Genomic DNA, 10,642 nt, shown 5'->3' with positions numbered 1-10,642 from the left:
GAATGGTGCTTTCTCTCACTGCACACAGAAAACAAATGCCTGCATAGGACAGCTATGACTATTACGGAACATCACGGCAGATGATAACAAAAAGAGAGATGTAAGCAAAGCTTTGGAAAACACACGCACAAGGACATCAGATAATCAGATCAACAGAAGTAGAAGGTCATTGGCTGCAAAGCTAAATACATGCAAGACAAGATTAGCGATAAGACAGAGAAAGGCTTCAAACATCAGCAATGTGGTGGTGGGGAGGGGGATGAGGTGAAAGACCCAGGCTTTCCCACTCTAAGTCAACAGCCCTTGAATTTAGATTTCAGCAACCAAGCCATGCTCCAAAACAGACTGGATCAAGGGGCCTGCTCTAGGCAATCCACCACCCACATCACAGATCCTTGTTTTTAAAAATTATCTTAAGGAAGAAAAAAAACGTTCAGGACTGATTTCTTTAAAGGTTCTGCATGGAATGCACAGATGAATAATCTTGGGTCAGTTCCATTAAGCCAAAATGCAATGACTGTCACTGACACAGATGACAAGTTCACAGAGGAATGGATGTCTTCAGTGACTCGGACAGCTACACAGAACTGCCATACCCAGAGTCAGCACACCTCCAGGCACCAGATGCTTGGGCAAAATGACAGGAGTGGGCAATGGCCTTCATTCTCTGCTGGTGGCCTTTCCAGAGAAGCATCTGCCTCCTTAACTACATCCTGAACTAGCTGGACCCCTGGACTGTGATCTGGCAGTGACCCATCTTTCTTGACTTGTTCAATTCAATTTATTTCTTTGTTTTTTGTAACAAATTTTTATTAGGATAATACATATGTCTTTTAAAACATCTAAATAATTCTATATCTTTTTTCCTCTTATTCTCCCTCCCCTCTATTGGCTTCCCACAGCGTTTCAACCACCAGTTCATATCTTAAAATTTTCCACATATATCTAGCTTGTCATTACACAATTATAGGTAACTTATATTCAACTACTATCTTCATATAATATTTTCTGTTTCCCTTCATTCCAACTTAATAGTTGTCAAAGCAAAATTCAATTTATTTCTACAGTCCTTAGACTAGTCATACAAAAAGAAGTACACCTTTACAATATTCCAAGATTTTAGGATACATCAGTGAAACATTAAAAGCAAATTAAAATTTAATCTAATATCAAACAACGATATCTAACTAGCTACCTTAGAGTTTCTGTGATCTGAGTATCACCATACAGAAACTGGCTACTTGGTGGGTAATTTTGGGGTTTCTATCAGATAGAAGAAACTCGAGTCTAGCTTTTTCGGAAAGGTCCGGAATTTGTTCGGTCAGCGGAGTGATTTGATTATGCACCACCTTATAATACGGACATCTAAAAAACATGTGCTCTGTAGTCTCAACCTCCCTTAATGGGCAGGTACAAAGCCTTTCTGAGAAAGGAGTATTCTTGTATTTTCCTTCAAGTACAGCAGAAGGGAGGGCAGAGCACCTCGCCAGAGTGAAGGATCTTCTAAACCCTTTTACTTCAAGAGATGTTAAATAGTTGGCTGGACCCACAGTATTTTTGATAATTGCCCTCATCTTAATGTATGCTGGAAAGATCAGTTTGGTGTTCTATATCCTCAATTCTCTGCTTAACTAATATTTTTGCTTGGTCTGTTCCAAAAGATAAGAGCACGTGGGGGAAAAACCTATTTTCAGCAGATAGCTCTGAACAGACTTAGACCAATTTGATTGGAAATTGTTGCAGAGTATCAGAGGGAGTAAACCTTGTGGGTTGAGATACCCCTTTAGCCAGGTATGTATTGATAGAATACGGACCCAGGCATCAACTTTTAAACAGCCTGTCTCCAGTCTTACCCTGGCATTTGACACACATCTAGGGACCTTTACTTGTTTCCATGGGAGCTCTCTTGCCTTCTTTGTCCCACTGAGATCACAAAACAGAATCCTTGCATCCTATGAAAAATTTCTAGCTTGCCTTTGAGGCACACCACCAAGGACCGACATGGAGGCTGCTGGCATTAACAGCAACTCTATCACAAATGTTTTGGCACTCACCCAGAAAGTACTGCATGTTGCCCAAGACAGTCCACAGACATTGCAGTCGCCTGCAAAATGGGGAAAAGGGAGAGACATAGTGAAATAAATCCCCTTTCATCAGCTCAGGTTATCAAAGAATGCAGAAAGCCATCAAGTGAAAGAACTGGGTCGGGGTATGTGGTGAAATCCCACAATCAGGAGATTGCCACAGCCAACCTGGCAAGGGAAGAAGCTAATTGTTTAAAATGCAAGTTAAGGGAAGGAGCTGATTTTGGGAACCAAGAGGATGAACTCACAAGCCAGCTACACCAAAGTTAGGGGTCTTTTTTTAAAAAAGTTCATTCTGTGTGCTTAAAAGCCACCATTAGAGCTTTCTGAACTGCAGCTTGAGAGCCGCAATTCTGCAAGCCCCACTGAAGAGACAAACATCACGTAATTAGGATTATCACCTCTGAGCCTAGAGTATGATCACCCAGCACAATAAAAGATAACAACCCATGAAGATTATCACATGGTCATACAGCGATTAGGAGGACAGAGTTTAGTTAAATCAAGGCATACTGATTTCTTATTCATCAACACAGTACATGGCTCCCCAACTCTGCTGAGCCTGTGGGCACTTACGGAATTATGAGAAAGGGCAGTGGGCACCACCACAGGGGGTGCTGGGGAAAAAATAACAAAATGCTGGCTGGTTGCAAGCCAAGTGCTGTCCTGGGATGGAGGCAGCTGTTTCTGAATGGGTGCTTCCCTGCAGACTCCAGGACTCTTTTGAAGCATCTCCTGCTTCAAGAAGCAGAAAGCCAGGACTGATTTTTTGCTTCGGGGGACTCAAGCTTTGGGGAAGAGGGAAGTGGCTGCCATGGCACCCATAGGCACACAGTACTTCTCTAGCCACCACTCTGCCTTGGAATGAGCAAGCAGAGTGTTGACCTTCAGCTGAGAAGACTGCAGTTTTAGTGATTGTTTAAGCCATGAAGCTCACTGGGTGGCCTTGGGCCAGCCATACACTCTCAAGCTACCCTACCTCACTGTGCTGTTGTGAGGATACAATGAGATAAATCCTACCTAGGACTCCCTAAGATAGCCTTGGAGGGAGAGCAAAATATACAGACATTAATTAAAATGCATCATGAATCTCATGACTACTTTTAGTGAACAAGTTCTGCGGAGGGAAAACAGCTGTCTGCCTACCATTCCACCTAACAAGATCCTGTCTCCTGATGATGTGAGGATCCAAAGGCTGGACGTAGGGACTTCTTTGGCAGGCCAGGTTTTGTTTCCCTAAGGCTACGTTTGAGTACCCACCTTCCCGGTAACTTAGCTCTTGACAGGGCTAGTTTTAATTGTTGCAAACTGACAATGCATTAGCACAAGTAAAATTGACAGGGGACTTTGGTAGTGCCCCCAAAGAGGTACAAACAGAGCAGTAACCCCCAGAACTGTCAGACCACTTGTTTCAAAAATGCTTGGTGCGTCAGCAATATTGCCTTGCTAGATAGCAATCAGCTAGCCTGCAAATGAAAGACAACACCATAAAAGCTAGAGACTGCTTAGAAGAGAAATGCTACACTGTCTACCACCCTCTCCTTGCTGGGCTTGTGCCCTGCCAATGTGACAGGCTAGGTCAGTAGGTAAGCAAGCACAACAGCTGCTGAAGGGGGGGGGAGCAGGGGGGAGACATTTGCTGTGCAAGAGACATGAGCTCAAGTCAAGAAGGAGAAATTCCAGCATCAAAAAAGGCACCAAGGACTTGGCTGGGATAGATTTCCTTATGACCGCTGGAAGGTTGCCCAGAGCCAAACAACCAGGGTATCCTTGGATGGGGTCCCTCTGGGTACCCATAATTGGTTCTGTTGCAGTGGGAGACAGGCACTGAAAAAGGCTGCAATGTTTGAGACAAAAACCATGCCAAGGTTACAGATGGTGATTCACAAGATCTGGGGGAAATAATCCAGTTTGCTGACCCTACCCCCAAGTGCCACCTCCACTCTCACTCCAATGTCATGTTTTTGGAGACTCTAACCCGACTGCTTTCGAAAAGCAGAGATGTGTTTTGTCATGGACGGTGTTTTGCCCAGCCCCTGGCTAGACCTGACATCAGTGAATGTGTTAAGCTAAAAAAGCAACAAGCAGAAAGGATTCGGCTCTTGGGAATTCTCAAGCAGGAACCATGAACAGATATGTGTGCTTGCCTGCAAAGAGCCATTCACCTGGTCACCAGTAGCAAGCAAGAATCTCCCTCCAAGCGACAAGGCAAGAACTAAGAGACAACTAGCAAAATTTGGCTCCTTTTGTCTTTTAGGCCCTGCAAGTTATTATTATTATCAGCACCAGGGTGGTGGTTACGAGTTTTTTTATACTTACCCAGGGGGCTGCTTGTGGGAAAACCAGCATGGGGCAGAGTTAGAAATGTGAAGGCCCGGGAAAAAAACGGAAAAATTCGGGGGGCGGGGGGACGTTCCCCCCCCGTTTTTTTTCCTGAAGCCTTTTTGTTTTTTCCGAAATATTGGAAAAATTGAAAAAAGAAAAGAAAAGAAATTGATTATGGAACAAGCAAGTCCTAGGTTACAAACTGAACTCTCCAATGCAAGAACAAGATGCGTTTCTTCCTTTAGGAGATGCGATTGTCAGAAGAAAATAAAAAAGTTTCAGTTTTGTTTTTGCATGTGGGTGGGTATTCTGTTTGTAATAACTGTTTGGATGCACTATATTTTTAATATGCTAGTTGTGATAATTTCATGCCAAGTAAAAATGTCCATAGTCATATTTTATGTTCCTAAAGTAACAGAATGACTTTCAATCTAGAAAAGACAAAAGAAATGCTAATGTAGCATTTTTTTTCAATTTTTCTGAAAATTTCCGTTTTCCCCCGGGAAAAAAAAAACGGGTTTTTTCCCGTGCTTCCAAATTTCTGGAAATTTTACATCTCTAGGCAGAGTACAGAATGTCAGATCAGAGAGACCTAGCTTTAAATCCTACTCCAGCCATAAAGTTCCCTGGGTGCCTTCGACTCAGTCAGTCAGCTTAATCTACCTCATGGGACTGCAATGGAAGATTAAGGATGACACCACAAATGCAACACCTGGAGGAAGGCATGGCATACACATGGGGGGGGGGGGAAGTGAAAATCACACAAGATCGACACAGTCTGATCAATTTGGGGCAGAGGCCCTCTGTCATTCTCAGAGCTCTCCTGTGAGCTGCCTCCAGGTCACCCATCTTTTCAAGAACTGACAGTAGGCTTGTAAAGCTTCTGCTACTAAACAAAGTAGGATTGTTACTTTCCCATTATTGGAAGCCACAACCCTGTTAATCCAGTCTAGAAATGGCACTGACCTTTAATGCAACAGCGGGCTGCTTGAGTTGCATTCATTACAGCCCACAAAGGTGTCTCTGAAACACTGCTGCCTAGCTTGTCAGAGTTTGTTACTACTGACTTACCTATCGTTTTGACAGGTTTCACTGTGGAGGTTGTACTCCAAGGGGGGGAAGGGCACCTACTTCCTCTTCCTGAAGTTCAGCCTGACAGAGAGAGTTGTGGGGAGGCTGCCATCACTGAGTGCATGGGCAGGACTTGCTTACCCACCCCATATGTTAATCACCTTGGTTGGGGTGGCAAAATACATTGAACTGGCGCTAGGTGAAGGGTGGATATTGTCTCCCCTGCAACAGCATTCCCAAGAGTATCACTTTAGTTTTTCCCATGGGAAGGAAGAAAAGAGGCACAGTCAGGAACATAGTAAACTGTCTTCTTCTCCCAAGTGAGAACTTTGGTTCTTCTAGCTTAGCATCATCTACTCTGCTTGCCTTGGTTCTCAGATAAAGGAAAGTCTCAATAGCTGCTGCTTGGAATCTGGAACATCTTACATGCAAAGCATTCTTGCTACTGCATGGTCAGTGTCCTTGGAAAGGAGGACCACACTGGGGTGGGAGGGGGCTCAAGCTATTCCACTCCCCCCAAGTAGCCTCATCCATTAAAAATCAAGCTTGTTCCTATTTGCCTGGCATCCTACCTAGGGAGCAGATGATGCATATGTAAACATTTAAATCCTGTCCTTCCTTCATGGAGATCAGAACTGCACTGGTGGGGGGAGCCCACTTCAGGATCACAACGTCCTTGCAAAGTTAGGCTGAGTATACACAACTGGTTCTGTCAGTTTCATTGCGTGTAAAAGCAATCAACCTAGGTTTCCTTGGTCCTAGTCCAGGATTTTATTTGTATGACAACTGACACTTGCCCAGGTTCAGCTTTATTCCAGGGTTTTTGCACAGCTTTCCAAGTTACTGGGATTACTTTGCATATTTTAAAACAGAGACTGGAGAACCTGCAACAAGGATGGGCTTAGACACTTACATTTGAAGTCAAGATGATCCATGTCAGCCAATCGTTTTTCTAAACTAAAGAGCAGAATGACTATAAAAAGTTTGATTTGCATATACTCTTTTTTTCTATTCTTGGTTCTATACTGTGCTTATCTGTAAAGAGGTTTATCCCCCCCAAAATAGATCCTATCCAGACAACTAAAATGAACCGCCCTCAGCATATTCCTATGATCCCCAGAGGGGAAACTGTTTATTCACTTCATATACCCTTAATTCCCCTTCTGTACAACAGGGACCAGAAGTGGCTTACATCATGCTCCTCTTCTACATTTTATCCTCACAAGAACCCTGTAAGATAGGTTAGGCAGAGACCCCATGTGACTGGACCTAGGTCACCCAGCAAGATTCCATAGCAGAGTGGGGTTTTGAACCTGGGTCTCCCAGATCTTAGTCAAGCATTCTTAACTACTAAACCACACCGGCTCATTTGCTTCTGGACAACTATTAACGAAAGTGGAACAAAGGAGAACAAGACCTACAGCATATTAAAGGTTTGCTGAATAGAAGAGATGGTCAAATGCAAATGTGGTGTTATTGTGGCACCTTTGAATCCCCCAACTGCTGCAGTACTGGGAAGCCAGACGCCCTGTCGCCTTTACTATCAGATGACAGTATGACGCAGTTAGAAAAAGCAGGCTGCCTCATACAGAAGATCATTCTTCACTTCATGGAACACATGGCTACAGCCCAATAAAAGGCAACCGGCACCCTAGTTAAGAATTCATTTGTGGATAGTATCTGCACATGCTTTTCCATGAAGATTAACTACTCATGTTCCTCTCTCCTCGACAATTTGCTTTACACTAAGCATCTGTCTCCTTAATGACCAAGCATGGGGAAGGGCTGCCGTACATGGAAACAAAACACTTTGGATGAGATTTTGCTTGCCCTGTGCTACCCAATTGCTCAGATGTTCCAGAACAGAGATACCTAATATAGTCTATGGAATGGTCTCAGCAGCTTTTGCCATGCACTTACACCCACAGTGGTCTTATTTTTGAATAAAGGGACATTCATACAGACTCAACTTAGCACAGCAATATGAAAGGGGAAGTCCAGGCAGTTTCTATTTCAAGGATCCGATACCCTTTTTCACCCACTCCCACATCCCAGAGATGTGGAGTATTTAAGTCCATGATGGGCCATGTGGCTGACAAGAGTGCACATGTACTAACACCTGATGGTAAGCTCAAGGGTGCTGGGAGGAAATTCCCAGCCACCTCCTGAGCTCATAGGTACATTAATACAACTGCTATTTCTATTTTTTGGGGGGGATTCTTGGGCAATTTTCTCAGTGGAGGGTGGTAAGCAGTGGGGTACCGCAGGGATCAGTACCGGGTCCAATGCTTTTTAACTTGTTCATTAATGATTTGGAGATGGGAGTAAGCAGTGAAGTGGCTAAATTTGCGGATTATACGAAACTGTTCAGGGTGGGGAGCACCAGGGAGGATTGTGAGGCACTCCAAAGGGATCTATTGAGGATGGGTGAGTGGGCGTCAACATGGCAAATGGGGTTCAATGTGGCCAAGTCCAAAGTGATGCACATTAGAGCAAAAAATCCTAACTATAAATACACGTTGATGGGGTTTGAATTGGCGGAGCCTGACCAAGAGAGAGTTCTTGGTTGTAGTAGATAACTCACTGAAAATGTTGAGACAGTGTGCAACTGCAATAAAAAAAGCCAACGCTATGATAGGGATTATTAGGAATGGAATTAAAAACAAATCAGCCAGTATCATAATGCCCCTGTACAAATCGATGGTGCAACCTCATTTGGAATACTGTGTCCAGTTTTGGTCACCACACCTCAAAAAGGATATTATAGCATTGGAAAAAGTGCAGAAAAGGGCAACTAGAATGATAAAAGGGTTGGAACACTTTCCCTATGAAGAAAGGTTAAAGCACTTGGGGCTCTTTAGCATGGAGAAATGACGACTGAAGTGTGACATGATCGAGGTTTATAAGATTATGCATGGGATAGAGCAGGTAGAGAAAGAAGTACTTTTCTCCCTTTCTCACAATACAAGAACTCGTGGGCACTTGATGAAATTGCTGAGCAGTCGGGCTAGAACAGATAAAAAGAAGTGCTTCTTCACCCAAAGAGTGATTAACACATGGAATTCACTGTCACAGGAGGTGGCGGCGGCTACAAGCATGGATGGCTTCAAGAGGGAATTGGATAAACATATGGAGCAGAAGTTCATCAGTGGCTGTTAGCCACAAGGCATAGATAGGAACTCTCAGTCTGGGGCAAGTGATGCACTGTATTCTTGGTGCTTAGGAGGATCAACAGTGGGAAGGCTTCTAGTGTCCTGGCCCCACTGCTGGACCTCCTGATGGCACCTGGTATTTTTGGCCACTGTGTGACAGAGTGTTGGACTGGATGGGCCACTGGCCTGATCCAACATTGGCTTCTCTTATGTTCTTGTCTATTATATGTTCAGGTAGAATGTAACAGAAAAGCCATACTGAGCAAAGGCAGATGTAGGTATCACAACTGCCCATTACAGCCAGGACAAGGCAGAGAAGCAATGTGGACTGAACCTCTGTACTGTCAAGAGTCACATACTCTTGCTGCTGTTTCATACAACTTGTCTTGTGCCAGAAAGACCTAAAGAAGGATGAACACAAAGCATTATTTAGATACTTGTACCATATTTTTCACTCCTAAGCAGTCCCAAAGTGGCTTCCAATCTTTCAATCATTGTAAGACTAAAAACAAGAATATTTATTTTACATTCCTTCAACTTAGCAGAAGCACTTTGCTACAGGGGAATAAAATTCAGCTAGTATGAACCAAATATGTTTATGGAAACTAGAAGTCCAGCAGCACCTCAAAAGATTAACATGTATTCCAGCATGACCTTTCATGTGCCAAAGCCCACTTCTTCAGATCCTATGGAGAAGAAATCATATTCCACATTATTTTTATAGGGAAAATACAGAAGAGGAGAGAAAAAGCTGGCCAAATCATACTTCACTGCAACATTAAGAAAACTTTAACCAAACAGCGTACACTGATTTCCTCAACATGAATTTTTAAAGTATGAGTTTCACAGATCTCCATCTCTCTTTTTTTTAATTTAAATTTTTATTGTTTTAAGTCATAATTGTAACAGATAAAGCAACAACATAATGCATTTGTACATGTTATCACATGTGTTGTGACATATTTAACATTGTATTGCTTCCTGTAAACATACGTAAACCAAGAAATTTTAGAATATAGAGAATATATATTTAGCAGCAGTAAAACATACTGTTGCCTGACATTTGAAAGAAAATAAAATATAATAAATATAATAAATGCATTTTCTAACTAAAATAAAGCCATTTATAACTTAAGGGTAAGTATTACTAACATAACTGTATAGAGAAATAGCCGACACAAGAAACATCAGTTGAACACAGAGTAAAACCTTAAATCCATTTATGAAATTGGGACTATTCAGAGGAAATAAATTGTTGTTTGGATAAATAGTCCAAAATTGGGTACCACTTTCCAACACAGATCTCCCTCTGCATGTTTATTATACAAATTCAGCTTTTAAACTGAGAACAACAAATTCTTAGAAATATATACATTAATACGAATCACTAATAATAAAAGCCATTTTCCCCAAGCAAAAGGTACAAATTTAGAGGTATTTGCCAGTATTAGGTCAAATTCTGTACACTCCAAGATTTGCTTAGGAGCAAGCTACATGTTATGATTTGTAAAGTGTGTGGTCCAGATTACGCACATCCAATTCTGACTGACACAGTAAATATCAGGTGCATGGATCCCACAATTCAGACACGGGATGACAAAATGTGGGGAGGGGGAGATGGGTCTTCAGCCTTCATACTTGCACTGTTTCCTGACCCAAAAGGACACCAAGGGTTACGCACATGTATCCCACCAGTAGTACAAATGCAAGTGAGCCGCCACATACAGAGGTAGGATAGCCTTAAATATCAGAAGTTTGGGATCATCAACAGAGTAGGACTGTTGCCTTTGCATCCAGCGGAAGCATCCTGTTGGCCTTTGCTGGAAACAGGATTCAAAACCAGTTTAACACTATGATCCTAAGCATAGTTACACCCTTTTAAGCCCACTCGATTCAGCATGCTTAAAAGGGTGCAACTGGATTTAGGGCTGCACTGCCAGGTTTCCAGCTCATTAAACCACAATCCCAGTCCTATGCCTTCAACAGCAGGGAGGGTGGGCTAAAAATAAA

The 10,642-nt window shown here is 42.7% G+C and overlaps 1 protein-coding gene across 1 annotated transcript in view; it reads right to left on the bottom strand.

Annotated features, from left to right (window-relative positions):
* WDR59 (WD repeat domain 59) overlaps positions 1-10,642 on the bottom strand; it is a 79,948-nt gene that overhangs the window by 67,775 nt on the left and 1,531 nt on the right. The window contains exon 2 of the mRNA XM_015408249.1: positions 2,055-2,104. Within this exon, the coding sequence (XP_015263735.1) occupies positions 2,055-2,104 (50 nt within the window). The remainder of the gene's footprint in view (positions 1-2,054; positions 2,105-10,642) is intronic.

Source organism: Gekko japonicus, unplaced genomic scaffold (assembly GCF_001447785.1).
Source record: "Gekko japonicus isolate JY-2015 unplaced genomic scaffold, Gekko_japonicus_V1.1 scaffold227, whole genome shotgun sequence".
Taxonomy (NCBI): Eukaryota; Metazoa; Chordata; class Lepidosauria; order Squamata; family Gekkonidae; genus Gekko; species Gekko japonicus.
The sequence above is the reverse complement of the archived record's forward strand: the minus strand, read 5'-3'. Positions and strand labels throughout refer to the sequence as shown.